Source organism: Propithecus coquereli, unplaced genomic scaffold (genome assembly GCF_000956105.1).
Source record: "Propithecus coquereli isolate 6110/MARCELLA unplaced genomic scaffold, Pcoq_1.0 Scaffold578, whole genome shotgun sequence".
Taxonomy (NCBI): domain Eukaryota; kingdom Metazoa; phylum Chordata; class Mammalia; order Primates; family Indriidae; genus Propithecus; species Propithecus coquereli.
In genome coordinates this window covers 676,283-696,148 of record NW_012151707.1, presented here as the reverse complement: position 1 = coordinate 696,148, position 19,866 = coordinate 676,283, and the positions used below count along the sequence as shown (strand labels likewise).

Here is a 19,866-nt window from a genome sequence, read left to right as displayed (position 1 = left end):
ATCTACAGGGATCTGTCTGAGTCCTTGCTCTCAGCTCCCCGGGGTATATTCCTGGACGTGGAATTGCTGGATCATGTGGTAATTCTGTGTTTAGCTTTTTGAGAAACCACTGAACCCCCTCTTTAACTAAAAACACACACGTATTCACTATCTTCGCTGCAAATGTTTTAGGACAACATAAAAATCTCCGACTGTATTTTGACTTACAATTTTATCCATGTAAATTTCCTGCTAAGCCTATGTCAGTCATCAATAACTTGGACTTTGTAATTATTTTAACTTTTGTGTTTTTTATTTCCTAATTACGATGGTCTCTTAGCCTGTGTGGTTGCTGTCTCCACAGTGAGACACCCCCAGGACACGGCCCTAAAGACCTGTACTCCCAGGTCCATGCAGCAGAGGGAGGGGTGTATGGTACCCGCATAGAGTAGTGTGAGTACCGGGCTCCTGTGGCTGACGGAACGGCCCCTTGTTCCTGCAGGTGATCCGCAGGCACACGCTGGAAGAGAAGCTGCTCTGCCTGGTGCGGCACCGGGCAGGCCACCACTGCCAGAACGCTGTGATCGTCATCCTCATCCTGGCCTGGGAGGGCATCCCCCGTAGCCTCGGAGACACCCTCTACCAGGAGCTCACCGACACCCTCCGGAAATATGGGAACCCCACCAGCCGGAGATGCGGCCTCAACGATGAGTACGTGGTGGGGCATAGTATGTGTGGGGGTGGGGGGGCAGCGGGGTCAGGGATGAATGGGACCCAGGGCAGCTCTGGGGAAAGCTCTCGTGCTCTCCTGGGCGCTGTTTGTCCTGCAGAGTTAGCACTGTGGTTGAAGAATGCTTGCACACAGGTCTTGACCTACGTCCTGGCCCTGGCTCCAGAGTCTGTTCACTTGGCTCAGCTTCACCCTAGTGAAGGTTAAACCCTAGATCAAGGTTAACCCTAGTTAAACCCTAGATCAATGTCCAGATGCCAGTGACCTCAACAAATGTGAGAAAGTATATGTGCCTCACAAATATAAGGTGTTGATGGTATTTACAAAATCTGCCCTTATTGGGGTTTTCCTATGTTTTAAATTAACGTATATTTATTTACAATAAAATTCATCCTTTAGGTATATAGCGTGGAGAGTTTTGATAAACGTATACAGTCATGTAGCCACCACCATCACAATCAAGATATAGAACAATTCCATCATCCCCCAAAATTCCCCCATGCCCTTTATAGGCAAGCCCTTGCCTCAGCCCTTGGCAATCACCAATCTTGTTTCCTGTCCCTGTAGTTTTGCATTTGCATGATTGTCACATAAATGGGATCATGCAGTGCGTAGCCTTTCCTCCACTGAGCATAACATTTTTGAGGTTCATCTGTGTTGACCTATGTGTCAGTTGCTCATTCCTTTTTATCACTGAGTAGTATTCCACTGTGTGAATGTATCACAATGTGTTCATCCATTCCCCGGTTAGGGGCATTAGGGCTGTTTCCAGATTTTAATAAGCATTGAATTTTCATATCAGTATTTATTTGTTTAAAGGCCTGTCAACATCTAGGCTATAGGAAATAGGCATGTTCAACCCCTTGGTTTCACTGTTCAACCCCATTATTTCCCTGTCGGAGCTGGTCAAGATACTAGACTTAACGAAAAGTATAAACTTTAATGGATTTATACTAGATTTTTCCTCCTTATCTCAAATAACCCCTGTGCTTCTCCCAACAGCAGACTCTGGCTTAGACCTTCAGGCTCAGGGTGGGGGCAGAGCAGGCTGCTTGGAGCTGACTTTTCTACTTAAGGAAATCTGAGAGAGGGGTTGGAGGCAGGGAAGGATGAGTCCCAGTCACTGGGGAGAGGCTAGTGGATGCCAGGCCTCAGCCGGACCACTCCTTAAGGGAGGAAGAAGATTCCAGAACAAAGGGTGCATCTGCACGCCTAATTTGTGATGTATTATTGCAGCCGGACCTGCGCTTGTCAAGGCAAAGACCCCAACACCTGCGGTGCCTCCTTCTCCTTTGGTTGTTCCTGGAGCATGTACTTCAATGGCTGTAAATATGCTCGAAGCAAGACACCTCGCAAGTTCCGCCTCGCAGGGGACAATCCCAAAGAGGTGAGCAGAGCTGCAGGGAGCGCAGGTACGCTCCCTCCCCGCCTTTGCTGCCTGTCGTCCTTGGTAGTTCATGGGGAGGTAGGACTGGCTCACCAGGACTCAGATACACGGAAAGTGGAACTTGCTTTATTTTTTAAACTGATCGTATCTTGCTGTGAAACAAGGGATGTGGGGTGTGTGGACAGGCATGAAGCATGAAAAATTAGGCTTACCAGTTATGGTGCCCTAAGATTCTTCCAGTTTAAACAATCTATTTAAGGTAAATATTCAAAATATTTCAGATACATGTTGAAATTTCTCATCAGAATTTGACCCTCTGGAAGGGTCATTTCTTCCCTTCATTCTTCCCAGGACATCTTTCTGGAGTGGTAGGTGCAGCAGGAAGAAGGGCCTCCAGTCCTTGGGCCACATTTTGGGTTTTGCTGGATTTCCCGAGATGCCTCTGAGCCTGCCTGGCTGCTGGGCCGATGTCTCTGGGCGGTCGCCTCCATGTTGTGGGCCTGGCCTGGTCCTTGGGCTCTGGGCTGGCATCCACACAGTACGGCCACTAGGCATGAGGCCTCCTCGCTCGGGCTCTTCACCTGGACCCCTGCCCACAGAGCCTCCCCACTTCCCCATGACAACAGGACAAGGTCCTGCTTGGGAGTGGTGGTGGACATAGTCCCAGCTCATGGGGAGGCTGAGGCAGGAGGAGCTCTTGAGCCCAGGAGTTTGAGGTTGCTGTGAGCTAGGCTGACGTCCCAGCACTCCAGCCTGGGCTACAGAGCGAGACTCTGTCTCAAAAAATAAATAAAAAAAGGTGAAGGCAGAATTTAAACCTAGGTCTGTGTTTCTCTGGAGCTCACAAGCCTCACCCCCATGCCGCATCAGCTTCAGGCCCTTGTGCTGATGACAGAATCTAGACAACGGCCAGGGAGGTGGCCTGGCCCTGCTGGCCTGGCTGGTTTGGTGGGGAGTGGCTGGCAGCCCTGGCCTCCCCGCTGGGTGGACAGCTGAGCCATCAGTCTCCATCTTCCATTTCTAATTTTATGTACTTGGTTCTTTTTCTCTGTTCTGTCCTCCTGCTTTCTTCTCCATACACTTTGTGCCTGTGCTCAAGGCCTCCTAGGAGCCCCTACAAGCCCTACTTACTACCCTCGGAGGGCCAGAGAGAGGCTGTGGGTGGCTGAAACTCTCTGCCAGATGTGACCAGGTGGCTGCTGCTTTGCCTGGACCATTGCTGTCCAGTGGAACTTTCTGTGAGATGGAAATGTTCCTTGCTATCTGTACAGGAGCCACATGCAGCTTTTGAGCATTTGAATTGTGGCTAACACAAATGAGAGAATAAAGTTATAATTTGATTGAATTTTAATTAAAATTAATCTATATTTCAAAAGCTACATGTAGCTTGTGACTAACACTATATGGTACCAGTCTAGCAGTGAGAGCTTTGGAGTTTGTTTTCGTACCTGCCTGAGGCCGACACTGGCTGTGTGTGGAATTTCCAGCACAGACCCCATCTTGCCTCTTTTCCTGTTTCTAACATAGAGGAAGGATCCAGATGCTCAGTTTTTTCATGCCCACTATACTATGTCTCTGACCTACGGTGTTCAGCACTCAAAAGCAAAAACCTGTTTTACGTGTTCCAGGGTGAACTGGTCCAGGGGCTGTCAGGAGCAATAGCTTAGAGGTCAAGATGATTGGGCCTTCAGGCAGTGGCTTTTTCTGGGAGCTTCATAGTCCCCAAATGGACATGGTACCCATACCCCTCCCAGAGAGAATGCCGTAAAGACACCCCATGACACCTCACTTCCCACTTTCCTAGTGACACCCCTGTGACGGTTCTGGAATGTGGTTCATTTCCAGGGTGCAGAGTTTGCCAGGCAGGGCCACTCTGGATGTGTGTGCCTGCTCTTCTCTCCGCAGGAAGAAGTGCTCCGGAAGAGTTTCCAGGACCTGGCTACCGAAGTTGCTCCCCTGTACAAGCAGCTGGCCCCTCAGGCCTATCAGAACCAGGTACTGGGGCCAGGCCTTTCTCCACCCGGGCTCCCTGAATGGGGAAGCTGGAGAGTGGGCTCCTTTGTGCGCTTATGGGAAGAGCCCAGCCCAGAAGTAAAGTAGTGATGTAGTTCTTTAATAAGACCCCCCTTTTACACCAAGCTGACTGCATCCCACGCCATCTCTCCTCTGTCCCTGTTCTTCTCCCCACTTCCTCTGCTAATCTCCACCTCCTTAGATCTGGTTTCCCATGGGGGGGACCAAGTTTCTCTCCCCTGACAACCCCTGCATCTTCCAGATGAGCCTAGGGGGACTTGAGACAGCCCAGAACAGGGAGCAGTTTCCACAAGGGCCTGAAAGTAACTTTTTTGGAGCTGGGGGCTCTTAGCCAGAAAACCTCCCTCCTGCAGTCCAAGTGCAAGGTGTCTGTGATCCTTAACCTCCCTCCCTCCCTCCAAGACCTGCCTCCCCAGGTACAGAATCAGGGCCACTTACTGCAGGTCACAGGAACAGCTCTCCTTGGCCATCCCCACAGGTGACCAATGAGGAAGTAGCAATCGACTGCCGTCTGGGGCTGAAGGAAGGGCGGCCCTTCGCGGGGGTCACGGCCTGCATGGACTTCTGTGCCCACGCCCACAAGGACCAGCATAACCTCTACAATGGGTGCACCGTGGTAAGGAAGCCTGGGTCCTGTCACAGCCCGCCTGCGGGACGATCCTGCAGGGGAGCCTGCCCGCACAGAAGGGCAGGCTCAGAGTAGGGACGGACATGGAGACAGGACACCCAGAACTCTGGGAGGTGTCCTGCAGCCTGCCTGCTCCTGCCCACTTCTTAGGGAAATCCCTCACCACAGTGAATGGACAAGGCTGGCTAGGTGGGTGCCGCAGGATGCAGCCTCCTGGAGTTGCCCATTACCTAAAGCATGGTTCCAGGTCTCAGTGGACACTTGGATTTTTTTTTTTTTTTATTTCAGCGTATTATGGGGGTACAGATGTTTAGGTTATGTATGTTTCCCTTGCCCCCCTGGACACTTGGATTTAAATCAAAGCAAATTCATTGGACAAATGTTTGTAGAGTACCAGCCGTGCCCAAGCATTGCTGTTGATGCTGGGGAATGAAATGGACAAAATCCTAGCCCAAGTATCTGATGCAATGCCCTGTGGCAGTGAAGGCCGTGAGGAACAAATACAGCAGGGTAAGGGATAAAGGGCTCTCTGGGAAGGGGACATTTGAGCAGAGAAATGCATAGAGTGAGAGAGTGTGGGGTGGGGTGCTCCAGGTAGAGGGACAGGCACAGGCAGAGGCTCCGGAGTGGAGCAGCCAGGAAGCCAATGAGGCGGGACAGAGTAAGCAAGGGGAAGACGGGGAATGAGATCAGAGAGGCGGTCTGGGACCAGATCATGGGGAGCTGCCACGTCTGTGGGTTTTGCTGAGTGTGGTGGGAAGCCCTGGGAGGGCATTTCAGCTGGGCAATGGTAAGATCTCATTGGAGAGTTAAGAATGCGCTTTTACTGCTGAAGATAGAGAAAGAAGTAAGTGATGATGACTGTGGGTGCGGGGCAGAGGGGAGAGAACAGGAGGAAGGAGGCCAGTTAGGAAGTGGGTGGGCATCCAGGCCAGAAGTAACAGGGCTCAGGCAGAGTCAGGGGGCGTATAGTGGGTCAGATGTTGGGTGATGTTGAAGGGATGGCTCAGAGGACTTGCTGATGCGCTGAACACGGGACGTGAGAGAGAAGACTGGGGGACCACTGCAAGGTGTTTTGCTTGAGCAACTGAGCAATGTTGGGAGCATTTCCTGAGACATGTAGAATAACAGGAAAGGGCCAGGTTTAGGGTGAAAAATCAAGAATTCTGTTTTGAGAGGCCCGCTAGAGGTGCGGGTGTAGGTATGAAGTAGGCAGGGGTGAGGGAGGCTCCGGAGAGCATGGAGTGCACAGGTGGAGGAGCATGAGGCCGGTGCGATCACCAGGGTCATGGGTGTGGATGGAGCAGAAAGGAGGTCTGGGCTCAGGGGGCGCGTCCTCGAAGGTATGGTGATGACTTTAGCTCTGCTCTTTAGCTAGGTTCTGGATAGACAGGGCTTCCAGGGGCTGAGGAAACAGGTAAGGGCGGCAGCACATTAATCTGGAAAGGGGGCTTCCAGTTCCGCTTGTAGCTCCCGTCCCTGTGGATTGCTTGCCCCACCCCAGGATTTCATTTCTTCACCTGTCTTCTCTCCCCATGCCCAAGCCAGAGGAGCAGGATGGGGTGGGCTCCTGCCTGCACTGTTGTAAGGGTTGCTAGCTGAAACATACAGGAAGGGCAGGCCCTCCAGGGTTAGAGAGGCAGGGAATGAGGGGGCTCAGTGAGGCTATTTGGATTCCAGAGCTTCTAGAGTTTAGGGTGGAAAAAAATATTTTTTCCAAAATTTAAAAGTATTGTTTTTTGTAGTTAAACATTGCTCATTGTAAAAAAATTTTTTATTTTATTTTATTTTTTTTTGAGACAGAGTCTCACTCTTGTTGCCCGGGCTAGAGTGCCGTGGCATCAGCCTAGCTCACAGCAACCTCAAACTCTTGGGCTCAAGCAATCTTCCTGCCTCAGCCTCCCAAGTAGCTGGGACTACAGGCGTGCGCCACCATGCCCGGCTAATTTTTTCTATATATTTTTAGTTGTCCAGCTAATTTCTATTTTTTTAGTAGAGATGGAGTCTCGCTCTTGCTCAGGCTGGTCTTGAACTCCTGAGCTCAAATGATCTGCCCGCCTCAGCCTCCCAGAGTGCTAGGATTACAGGCATGAGCCACCGTACCCGGCCTGACTTGCTTTTCTTAACTCAAGGGTAACTCAGACCTTCCGTGTCGATGGATAGAGACTTAATTTTCTGAGGCTATATGTATGGCTTCACCATCATTTATTGAACCAGTCCCCTATCAATGAACAGTAAGTGCTTTTAGACGTTTCCCTTCTGTAAACCATGAGGAGGGGCCACCCTTATTTTGTGTAGCGACCTCCTTGAGGTTACACTTACTTTACAGGCTTAGTGTGCTAATTCTCCTGCTTACTTGGAAAACTGGATTTTGTCAATCTTTTTAGTCTGTGCCCTGCCTGAGTGCCAAAAATATGGTCTCATTTTCTTTAATAACTAGAGAGATTGAACATCTTTTCCTGATTTTCTTGCCTGTTTTAATTTCATCTTTGTGAATATCCTATTCGTGTCTTTTGATAATTTTTCTTTTTTTAGTCGGGATGGCCATATCTTTTGACATTTGTTAGGAATCTCTTGGGACAGAAATAGAATTTATGCCATCTCTCATCCTTCACATTTTACCTTTAGTCTGTTGTTTATGGCATTGGGTCTTAGAGAATGGTAGGAAGCAAGGCTGGTGGCCAGTCCAACCCGAAAGTATGCAAGAGTCTGGTCAGAGCAAAGAAGGTCGAAGACCCACACATGCCGTGGAAAGAAATGCGCTGGGTAGAGCATGGCAGCAAAGAGTTTAGTAAAGTTGGTGCCATAAAAATGTAAATTTCTGTTCAATAATAAAACACCACAATCAAAACTGAAAGGCTAATAAAACTGGATAACTTCTCTTTGAGTTAAGAAAAGCAGATTATAGAATAGCATATATATAGGATGTGATCCCGTTTGTGAGAAATTTTGCATAGCTGTACATGTTCACACATGCACATACTTTCAGGTGTCTGGATGTCATCAAGGTGCTACCAGTGGCTAGTGATGTACAGAGCTTCAACTGCTGCAAATTTGTAACGAGTGATAAAGGAATGATAACAATATACAAAGATGACTTTATATAGATGATAAAAAGTCTTGTATAAAAATGGGCAAAAGGCATAAAACTCACAAGGAAGGCAGAGAGTTGTGATGAAATGTACCAAGCATTTGTTTTACTCAGGTATGGTAAGACATGTAGACCCAGAAATGATTATCATGAAGGAAGAAGTTTATGCTCACAGATTCCCTACAGGAGGCACACGGTGCTACATTGGTCCACTTGAGAGGCATGTGGATTGGTCAGGAGGCCCAAGAGGAAGAAAGGATGGCGTGGCCCAGAGTCTTTATTGGGTTTTCGGAAAGGAGTGGGCGAGGCAGTGGGTGGTTCCTAGTTGCTCAGTACCTGGCCCTGGGGTGATTTGGGGCAGGGGGAATATTGATTTGGTGTATGTGTTTGGTAAGGACATGGCTGGGAGTGTGAGCAGTGAATTAGAGGCTTACTTGCAGGGAACTGTTTTCTATCTCTGTGAATAACTAGCCTGGGGAGGGGCAGTCAAGACCCCATATGCCAGAGCATCGAGAATAGTAGCATCAAGAATTAGTATGCGCACCACCCGAAGAATGGACATATTTGAAACTCGGACTTGGGAGGGGAGGGGGGACAAGGGCAACATACGTAACCTAAACATCTGTACCCCCATAATATGCTGAAATTAAAAAAAAAAGAAAATATATTACTAAAAAATAAGGCCGGGCATAGTGGCTCACGCCTATAATTCTAGCATGTTAGGAGGATTGCCGGAGGCCAGGAATTGGAGGTTGCATGAGCTATGAGGATGCCGCTGCACTCTGGCCCAGGTGACGGAGTGAGACCCTGCCGCAAAAAATAGAAAAGAAAAAAGGAAACTAGTCAATGTAAGAGTGGATAGTAAACTTGAAAAAAAGGACACCTGGTTGAGAAATGTATACCAACAAGTTAGATTTTAATAATGAGCAAAAAATTTTAAAAGAAATTAATAGGAAAACTATAGGCAAAAATGTAAGAAAGTTGAAACTCACGTTCTGTTGGTATGAGTGAAAAACTAAGTCATTTTGGAGGGCAATATGTGGCAGTCCTACTTCACAGAATTTATTCTAAGGTATTAAGTATCTTAGAAAATTTAGCTAAAAGGATATTTCAATAAGTATCATGGTAGGGAAAAACTGGAAATAAATTGAAATATTTGATAATAAATGGATTAAGTAAACTAACACGATATAGTAGAAGAATATGCAGAACTTTTAAATCATATTGGGGAGAATATTTACAAGAAAATATTCATACTATGTTAAGAAAAAAATGAATTTCCTAGATAACCATATGCATAATATCCTGTTTACCAGAAAGTAATTGTGTGTGCTGTGTGACCCTAGTATTTACAGTGATAATTTTTAGGTGGTGGGATTATAGAGGTAATTTTTATTTCCTTTTTGCTTGCCTAAATTTTCTACAACCATCACATAAGAGTTTTTAATAAAAAGAAAAAATATTTTAAGAGCAAAAGGAGGCAGAGTGTTGAGGACAGGGAGGATGGAGGCCCCATCGGGTGATGTGCTGAATGGTAACAGTGCCATGGCAGAGGACGGAGCAGGCCTCGGGGTCCTGTCGGCCTTCTGAGGATCGTGTGAGCGTGTGCACTGAAAGCTATATAGCGCACTCTCAAAGTTGGTGGTACTGCTCCTCTGTGAGCCAAGATACGGATGCTTACAGAAGCTCTGGGAGCAGTGGCAAGTGTCAGGGCTGGCTGGGTGGCTGGCATTGGAACTGTGTGGGGAAAGATGAGGTTATGTATTTGGGGTGCTCAGAGCCTGCCCTCCCAGTGCTCGGTCCCCCAATCCCTGTGTCCTCTCCCCGCTCCTTGGAGCAGGTCTGCACCCTGACCAAGGAGGACAATCGCTGTGTGGGCAAGATCCCCGAGGATGAGCAGCTGCACGTCCTCCCCCTGTACAAGATGGCCAACACGGATGAGTTTGGCAGCGAGGAGAACCAGAACGCCAAGGTGGGCAGTGGAGCCATCCAGGTGCTCACCTCCTTCCCCCGCGAGGTCCGGCGCCTGCCTGAGCCTGCCAAGTCTTGCCGCCAGCGGCAGCTGGAAGCCAGGAAGGCAGCAGCCGAGAAGAAGAAGCTTCAGAAGGAGAAGCTGAGCACTCCGGAGAAGATCAAGCAGGAGGCCCTGGAGCTGGCGGGTATCCCAACTGATCCAGGTATGTGGGGGGAGAGGACACCCCCCCCAGGGGGTGACCTGGTGCTGTCCTCGAGGGGGCCCTCACTCCCCACCCAACCTGCCCTTCCTGCATCACGCCAGGAATTGGGACCTCTGCTCTATTGTGTCAGTCAGAAAGGTATCTGCAGCAGCCCCAGGACACCACACCTGGTGGCAGGCACGTGGGCGAAGCAGGTACAAAGAGGGCTTGTTATCTGCAAGGAGCTGAGCTGAGTCTCCCTTTAGTTCGCTCTTTTCCGGGAGTCTGGAGGCAAGTAGCATCACTTCAGGGAACATGGGTATGCACTGGGGACAGCTGTGTTAGGTGCCTGATTTTACCATTCCCCTGGCCCATCCCTGCGGTGATTCTGACCAGGCACAAGGCTGGTTTGGCGGGTGTGGAGGGGTCCTTCACTGAGAACCTCTGGCACGGGGGAAGGTGGGGATGAGGAGGAGAGCTGTGGACCCCATAAGTGGGGCTGGGCCTGTGCTGTCAGCACCGGGGAGCAAGTCCAGGCCAGGGCTTGGGCACACCTCAACACTGCACCTGTCCTGCCTATCCCGAAAGAGGAAACCCCTCAGGGAAAGAGGAAGTTCCAAACCCAGTCCTCTGCCAGGGCCTTTCCGGGCTGTGGGGTTCGCTGCTCTTCTCCATCTTGCCTTCTCTTTTTCCCAGGCCTGTCTCTGAAGGGTGGATTGTCCCAGCAAAGCCTGAAGCCCTCCCTCAAGGTGGAGCCACAGAACCACTTCAGCTCCTTCAAGTACAGCAGCAACTCAGTGGTGGAGAGCTACTCGGTGCTGGGCAACTGCCGGCCCTCCGACCCCTACAGCATGAACAGCGTGTACTCCTACCACTCCTACTATGCACAGCCCAGCCTGGCCCCCGTCAATGGGTTCCACTCCAAGTACGCTCTCCCTTCGTTTAGCTACTACGGCTTCCCCTCCAGCAACCCCGTCTTCCCCTCTCAGTTCCTAGGTCCTGGTGCCTGGGGGCACAGTGGCAGCAATGGCAGTTTTGAGAAGAAGCCAGACCTCCACACTCTGCACAACAGCCTGAGCCCGGCCTACGGTGGTGCTGAGTTTGCCGAGCTGCCCAGCCAGGCTGTTCCCGCAGACACCCACCACCCCGCTCCTCACCACCAGCAGCCTGCTTACCCAGGCCCCAAGGAGTATCTGCTTCCCAAGGCCCCCCAGATCCACCCAGTGTCCAGGGACCCCTCTCCCTTCGCTCAGAGCTCCAACTGCTACAACAGATCCATCAAGCAAGAGCCAGTAGACCCATTGATCCAGGCCGAATCTGTGTCCAGAGACCCTGGTAAGATGGGCAAAACACCTCTGCCCGAAGCATCTCAGAATGGGGGGCCCAGTCACCTATGGGGACAGTACACAGGAGGCCCGAGCCTGTCCCCCAAAAGGACTAACAGTGTGAGTGGCAGCTGGGGTGTGTTCCCTTCTGGGGAGAGCCCTGCTATCGTCCCTGACAAGCTCAGTTCCTTTGGGGCCAGCTGCCTGACCCCTTCCCACTTCTCAGATGGCCAGTGGGGGCTGTTCCCTGGCGAGGGGCAGCAGTCATCTCCCCATCCTGGAGGACGGCTGCGAGGCAAACCATGGAGCCCCTGCAAGTTTGGGAACAACACCTCGGCCTTGGCTGGGCCTGGCCTGACTGAGAAGCCATGGGGATTGGGAGCAGGGGATTTCAACTCTGCTCTGAAAGGCAGTCCTGGATTCCAAGACAAGTTGTGGAACCCCATGAAAGGAGAGGAGGGAAGGATTCCAACGCCAGGGGCGAGCCAGCTGGACAAAGCGTGGCAGTCCTTCGGCATGCCCCTGGGCTCCAGCGAGAAGCTGTTTGGGGCCCTAAAGTCCGAGGAAAAGCTGTGGGATCCCTTTGGCCTGGAGGAGGGCCCGAATGAGGAGCCCCCCAGCAAGGGTGCGGTGAAGGAGGAGAAGGGAGGTGGGGGTGGTGCTGAGGAAGAGGAGGAGCTGTGGTCGGACAGTGAACACAACTTCCTGGATGAGAACATCGGCGGTGTGGCTGTGGCCCCTGCTCATGGCTCCATCCTCATCGAGTGTGCCCGGCGGGAGCTGCATGCCACCACGCCGCTCAAGAAACCCAACCGCTGCCACCCCACCCGAATCTCGCTGGTCTTCTACCAGCACAAGAACCTCAACCAGCCCAATCACGGGCTGGCCCTCTGGGAAGCCAAGATGAAGCAGCTGGCAGAGAAGGCACGGGTGCAGCAGGAGGCGGCCGCACGGCTGGGCCTGGGCCAGCAGGAGGCCAAGCTCTACGGGAAGAAGCGCAAGTGGGGCGGCGCCGTGGTCTCCGAGCCCCAGCATAAGGAGAAGAAGGGGTTTGTCCCCACCCGGCAGGCGCTGGCCGTGCCCACAGACTCGGCGGTCACAGTGTCCTCCTACGCCTACACGAAGGTCACTGGCCCCTACAGCCGCTGGATCTAGGTGCCAGGGAGCCAGCGTACCTCAGCGTCGGGCCCAGCCCGAGCTGCCTCTGTGGTGCTTTTGCCCTCACACCTGGGGGCGGGTTGGGGGTGCAGAAGTCTTTTTATCTATATATACATATATAGATACGCATATCATATATATGTATTTATGGTCCAAACCTCAGAACTGACCCGCCCCTCCCTTCCCCCCACTTCCCCAGCACTTTGAAGAAGAAACTACGGCTGTCGGGTGATTTTTCCGTGATCTTAATATTTATATCTCCAAGTTGTTTTTCCCCCTTGTTTGGGGGGCTTTTATTTTCTCTTTGTTTTTAAAACTCTATCCTTGTATATCACAATAATGGAAAGAAAGTTTATAGTGTCCTTTCACAAAGGAGTAGTTTTAAATTCCATTTAAAATGTGTATTTATTGGATTTTTTTAAAGCGACAATAGTAATGGTAAAGGATCGGCAGGAAAGGCCATCAGTGCTCATCCCTGCCCAGCCTTGCTGGGCCCAGCGAGCCCAGCCTCGGGCGCTGACGAGGTCCTCTTAGCCATCTGCCCCTCACGAGCCAAGTGCAGACTGTAGCCACCCAGTCCAACCCTCCCGACAGATATGCCTTCCCTTCGGGGAGGGAGCCCTCAGGACAGCCTCTGTCCTCTCCAGTAGGATGGGAAAATCTGTAAAAAAAAAAAAAAAAAAAAAAAAACTGGGGTCCCTCTCCCAGTCACTGGCTTGGAGTCAGGGGACAGATTCACCCCAGGCCAGGCCCCAGAGATGCTGGTGTAGATTTCCCCAGAAACCAGGTTGGAAGTAGACAGCTTCAAACTTGCTAGTCTCCACACTGAATCCTCTCTGTCCGTTATTTACCAAGTCACACGATGTTACGGTTCACTAGACAGCACCTCAGGATGGAGCTGGAGTTGCCAGGCTCTTAGAAGCCGCATCCACCACGTTGCCAAGTCAATGAAACCTGGGCTGAAGGAATTTGTCTTAGTGGCAGGTTTTTTTTGTAAATGCCCCAAAGTCTATGCTGATACCGAAAAAGGGCTACTGTATCTTTAAAAACAGGAAGTTGAACCCAAGCTGTGAAAAGCCAGTGGTGCTCTGTGCATGGGTGCTCTGTGCATGGCGCTGTGTGGAGCCTGGTGCTGTAGTGTTGTGCTGGGACTTTCTTGACTCTTGGGCAGGTCGCATCCTGCAGGAGCTCAGCAGACCAGTGTAACAGCAGTTAACACATCTGTGCTTATTCCTGGATTTCCACATTGGACAATGGTGCATGCCTCACACCTGAGCCCCCTCCATGCTATCGTGTGAGGGCAGGGGGCCTACACTTAACAATTTTAAAGTGCAAGAGTCAAACTTTTTCAGCAGGTTGCTATGATTTCCCTCCCTAATTGGTGCCATTTCTCTGTTTCTCCATTCGATCATTTTCTTTTTTCCTTCCTCCCTTCTCCACCCACTTTAACATACCCGTTCTAAAATTCTGGTGCATTCATTCGGTTCTTTGAAATGAGAATGTGGTGCTTAATTTTTGTGACATTGTTGAGAGAGGTTGGGCCAGACAGGTGGAAGCAACACTCATCTACAGCAAGTCCAACTTCTTGGGGTGTTGGTTTTTCCTGTGGTGTTAGCAGAAATGATACCAAGCTACCCGAGCAGTCGTGTGTGGTGAATGGGGGGCTTCGTCAGGACACAGGGAAATGTGGCCACACAGTGAAGGACCACCAAGCCCTACGATAACATCAGATAATTATTGAGCAATCTTATTCAGAGGTGGGTCTTCATAAGTCGAGTCTAACAATCAGATGGCAGTGCTAAAGGCAAGCTCCTGAGCTTCCAGGTGCCTTGTATAAGAGCTGAGAACCGGCCCACGGGGTGTCTGCTGTAACTGTTTGGAAGCACTGGCAGGGAGTCGCTGTGAGATGTCCTGAGCATTTATGTGGTCTGGTTTTAACTGTAAATAGTGAAAGATTTTTTTAAGCACTTTTGCCTAGATTTAAACAGCAACTTGAAAAAAAAAAGTATGTTTTAACATGTAATTGTGGGAGAAATTGTAAATAGTAGCTGAATATTTAACGTGCTTTGTCTATCCTCCACTTTTACCATATTCTGTAAAGTTGCATTTATTTTACAGGACAAAAATGAAATATTATTGCTTTTGAAATAAATACCCAAGAGCTTATCAGGATTTAGAATTATTCAGAACTCAGATTTATAGGAAAACCTCTGACCTTCAGTTTGACAAGCTAAAGGAAGCAGAGTCTTTAATGAGCATGCTAATTTTCTAGTTTTGAGGAAAATTGGGTCCTTTAAATGCTATTTTGCTTATCGCATCAATACTTTTATGCAGGTCTCATTTGACTCCGTGCTTAGGTAGATGCGGGGGTGCCTTGAAAACTTCATTTTAAATGATCTTAAGCAAGAAATACAATATTTTACAAAACATTTGGAGAATGTGACCGTCTGTATGACCCATGGAAGCCCCAGGTTGGCTGTTGGTTTGGAAGATCCCGAGTGTAACCCAGGTGATTCTGATACTTGGCATGTGTGAATCTTCCTGATGTATGTTAAATATACTCTTTCCCTTATCTCCCTTTGGTAGCAAAGCCATTAGATGAAAGGAGAAACCAATACAAGCTAAAAGCATGCAATGTCTGTCCCCCCAGCCCAAGCAGCCTTGGTTCATAAATTTCTGGATTAGCAAGCAGGCTGCCGAGAGGCGAGTCAAGAGGCAGTCTCCATTGGATGTCCCCTCACCCCTCAGAATGGCATTTCAAGAGTTAGGTGGTGCTGTTGCCATGCTCAAGCCCATGCTGATTTTTACACACTACATGTATAACCTACCTCAAATCTCAGTCGTTAAAATTAGCATGCTTTAGACATATATTTAAAAAGTAACTATGCACAGCTCTTTATTCCCCCTTGCTGCTGAAGGTTTCTTAAAGAGAAAAATCAAATTTTTATTTTTTACTGGCAGTATCATTTTTTAAGTCCTAAAGATGTTAACAGACATTTTTATTGTGGAAGAAAAATAAAGCCATTGCAACTAAAGAACCTAACAGCATGACCAAGTTTTAGGAGTAATATTCTAGCAACGGAAAACGATGGAGTTTTAAGAGTCATCTCCCCAGTGTGCCCTGTCCACGGACACCATCCACACACAGTGCAAACATTTGGTTCCTCTTTTGCTTTTTGTTTTCCCTGCCTGTTTCATGCAAGGGATGTACTTGCAAAGCTCTGTGCTAAGAGATTTTTAAAATAAAAATCGCTTTGCAGCAGGTTCTCACAAAATAACTGGTGCTAGCTCAAGAAACCGTTATCTAACCATCAGAAGTCTTGACTAAAGGTGTTGCATGGATTTTGGGGTTCTTGTGTTTTTGTTGTTGGGTCTGGTTTTTAGCAGGGCCTAAGTTTCCCACACCTTGGCTTCATGGGTACTGTTTTGCCTTCTCACCAAGATGACAATGGTGTGCGTGGAAAGAGATTATACCCTGCCCCCTCTTGGTCCTTCCACCAGCCTCTTTTGGAAACAGTAGTTTGCAGAGCAAGGGGTTTTTAAAGTGCTAAAGCAAGGAAAGAAGTAGCAAAGCTTAATTGCTTTGTATCAAACAGCAGTAGATGTGAGAGGATGGTTGATGAATAGATGGTAACCTGATTTCGTTGAGAGAAATCCAGCCAGACTTCCTTCTTGAAGTTTAAACACCGTGAGATCTCAAACCAAGGTGAAGCTGGTGGAAAACTATACGATATCCCTGACGTGCCTCAACCAGTATCTCTTTCCTTTTGTTACTGAAGTGTGTTTTATGGACTAGGAAGCATTTTTATGAATTGAAATAGTCTAAATAAAATGGTGCTATGGTGTTTTAATGTGACTGTCCCTGGTCCTGTCTCGCTGAGGTGCTATCAACGTTCTGAAACCACAACCAACCAAAAACAAGGTGGGCTCCAGTCTCTCTTGGCTTTCCCTCTCCCCCCCCCCTTTGGTGCTGTCTTTTTAGACCTGTTTACCGTGCTATAATCTGCTCTGAGCAGTTTTTTTGTTTCGTGTTACTGTTCTTCCCTTGGTGGCCAAGCAAAGCAAGGCAAATTGAGAAGGCAGCTAGCACTCTTGCTGGGTGTGGGGGTGTGGGGGTGTGGGTGGGCAGGTGCTTTGGTGTCATACCTGTCTTCTCAGGCCTGATGAGAAAAATGGTGGAGGGATTTGGGGGTTTAGTTTTTTTGTTTTGAGGAGGGAGAGTTGGGTGCTCCTGCCTCTTCTAGCATGGCAGGCATTCTCATAGCCAGGGACACACACTTTCCCCCTGCGGCCTAGGGTGCTAAGCAGACATCTCTGGGAGTCTCGAGGGCACATCAGAGGAGACCAGGGGGATGTCTTTCCTCGCCTGGCACCAGCCAGGACCATGGTGGCCAGGGGCTTGATTTCTTTGCTCCTCACAGCCTGTGACCCAGCGTGGCTTCTGCCTCTCGCTGGTAACCCCTGGTGTTCAGACGCAAGGAAGGCGCTTTCTTTGCGCACTTGATGCCACTGAGGCTGCTTTTTAGTTGGTGCTAATCTAAAGTTCTTCTTGGGTCCACAGAAGTTATTTTAAAAACTCAACAGGAAGCTCCATTTTATGTCATCCACTGTCACAATAATTTTTTTTAAATACCTCAAAAACAGGACATTGTGACAACTTCAGTAAAATAGATTCCATGAGGGTCTGAGACCTGTAGGTTGTCCATTTGACGAACGTACTTGACCTTGAAGCATCTGGGGTGGTTTGTTTTTCATTCTTCAGCAATTAAAATGGCAGAACGCCTAAAGGAAGGAGCGCGGTTGACTCTCGTTTTCTTTTTTAAGTCTTGCTTTTGGATAAAATGTGAATTTCCTATGCCCATCTCGTTGAGCTTTGTCAGTCATCGTTGCTGTCATTTAAAGTGACTCCCTCAGAACCTAGTTTCATTAGCCAGCCGCATCTGCTGTAGGACATGGCCAACTTCAGTATACCCTGGACCAAAATAACGATTTTGAGGTGCGTACCCCCAGCATGGGTTATACAGCCCCACACCACGCGTGCATAGAGAGCTTTTCCCACAAGTGCGGGGGCCCTCCTCTGGCGCCCCCAGCCCTTCCTCCTGCAGAGCTGCTGGCGAGAGCAGAGCAATAGGCTTCTCCCCTGAGCAGAGACTGCAGCACAGAAATGCAAGGTCTAAAGTTGCTTTTTGCCTAAGAATCCGCAAGCAATTTGGCCTACTTCCTCTTTTGCTTCTATTCTGATATCAGGGATGCTTTTTGTAGTGGTATTGTTTGCTCCCTCTTCCCATTTTCACTACCTGTCATTCAGGGGTAACTCATCACTCTTCATGTGGGGATTTAAGCTAAAATACTAATTGGCTCATTTGAACATTCCAAATTTTCTTGCTTCTGATATTTTCTTTTTTTCTTTGAGGGTGAAAAAGGGGGAGAAAAACAGGAGTGATGTCATTTCTTTTTCATGTATTCCAATTAAAGAAACAAGGGCAGGTCGTATACTGGCATATTAATACATTGGACTTAATCTAGAACCCTTGTAGCTTTTTGATGTGTTTTATTTCTTATCTCTTTGAATTCCTGTTTGGTTACTTGGCTTCCAATGGAGGTGAACTTAACAACCATACTTGAATATTCCGTCTTGACTTTGTAAACTGTGGCTACTTGAAATGAAGTTTATCTGGGGTTGATGGATGAATGGTAGATTTTTGCAATGTCTCAAGGCAATAGGATGTGTATTATTAAACTGTAGATATTCTTAGTACAGTAAATTTATGCTGATAATTTTATTTTGTATAATTTTTACCTTTTTGTTAATATTTTTTCCTTTCACTTTATTGGTTTGCCTCCTGAGCTACCCCTCTTTACCCTCCCTTCTCCCCCAGTGTTTCAGTAAATTTAATTTAGGGTGCCTAGAAATTGCAAGTATGTATCCTTTTTTGATTTGTATCTTATTATAATTTACACAAACAACTGGGTTTGTGAACTGTATTACTCCTGGTATCTTTAAAATATTGTGGGTGTTTTAATAAATTTTATATTTATTTTTTGCACTCAAATTCAGTGTGGGTCCTTTTTTTCCTCCCCTGCTTGAACCAGGACTGGAGCGTGTCACATCAGGTACCCTGTAATCTCACCTCTCACCTGTGTTGTAGATGCACGAAGGAAGCCCTCACGGATGGCAGTGGCAGAACCGGCCCTTGCCGTTCTGCTTCCTGGATACCAGTGTTCAAAGACTACTGGCTGTTAAAACTAGGTATAAAGGGAAAAAAACAGAGGTGGCCTTTTTGTCATCTGTGTGTCTCCTGTTATTTTCTTTCTCTTACCTTTTTGTCCCCTTTTTTCATTCCACTTGGAGATACTCGCCTTCCATTATTAAAATTAACCTCTGATGTTACATTTGCTAAAGGATCACAGAATCCTGCTTAGTTCTGATAGTTTAATCACTGAGTCTAGTAGGGAGGGGCAGACATGGAACCCTAGATTCTTCTGTCCTGGGGGAAAGGTTTCCCATAAGGTCCTACGCCCGGAGCTGCCTTCTCTCAGATTGACAATTCTGGTGGTGGCTGTTCTTGAAAAGGGGATATGAATTGAAGGAGAGAGAAGAGTAAATGGGCGAGGAGCCTTCTGCTCCATCTTCTTCCTCCTGCCTGAAACGTCTGACTGAAATTGATACAGTGTTTTTGAGAGAGAAAGATTTAGCAATATCCCAACATCCCATTCAGTCACTCTAGACAGGAAAGCTCATCTCTGAGGGCATCTGACTGAAACCCCATGACCTTTAGTTCGTGGCAGGTGACAGGCTTGGAGGTTTTCATCGCCATTTTGCTTTGCTTGCAAAGGAGCCCTCTGGAAATGCCTTGGCACGTCTGGCTGTCCAGGGATCCTCAGACACGTTTATATATTTTACAAATGTGGGATCACACTGTTTTGGAACCTGCTTCCTTCCTCTTTGGGTTGAAAGAGACTTAGTTCTGTCCCTTCTTGAGCCTCTGTCGTGGTGACCCCATCTGCAGGGCCTGAGGGGAGGGCTGGGGATATTCCTACTTCGGCCAGGGCTGATTGCACTAGTGGTTAGCTATGAATATGCTTTCATCTCATACAAATTCCATGTTAAATATAGAAAAATTAGAAGACAGAAGTTTTTAAAAATTATCTGAAATCGCACCATGAGAGAATCACATATTGGTTGCAAACATTTTCTGAGTGTGTAAACATGGCCATATGTGTATATGCATTTTTAAAATGGAATGCAATACGTTGCAATCTTTTTTCACTTCAAAGACCTTTGTCAGTAATACAGAGCTACCTCTTTTTAAATAGTTGCCTAGAATTTAATTGTATTGATACACAAACATTTATCAAACTCTTTAAGATCCCAACT

General features: G+C 48.3%; 1 protein-coding gene across 1 annotated transcript in view; it reads left to right on the top strand.

Moving 5' to 3' along the window:
- Nucleotides 1-12,874, top strand: part of TET3 (tet methylcytosine dioxygenase 3) — a 106,481-nt gene extending 93,607 nt beyond the window's left edge. Inside the window, exons 7-12 of the mRNA XM_012658214.1 lie at nt 482-690; nt 1,946-2,096; nt 4,002-4,091; nt 4,609-4,746; nt 9,690-10,026; nt 10,702-12,874. Of these exons, the coding sequence (XP_012513668.1) occupies nt 482-690; nt 1,946-2,096; nt 4,002-4,091; nt 4,609-4,746; nt 9,690-10,026; nt 10,702-12,485 (2,709 nt within the window). The 3' untranslated portion in view covers nt 12,486-12,874. The remainder of the gene's footprint in view (nt 1-481; nt 691-1,945; nt 2,097-4,001; nt 4,092-4,608; nt 4,747-9,689; nt 10,027-10,701) is intronic.
- The last annotated feature ends 6,992 nt before the right edge of the window (nt 12,875-19,866 follow it).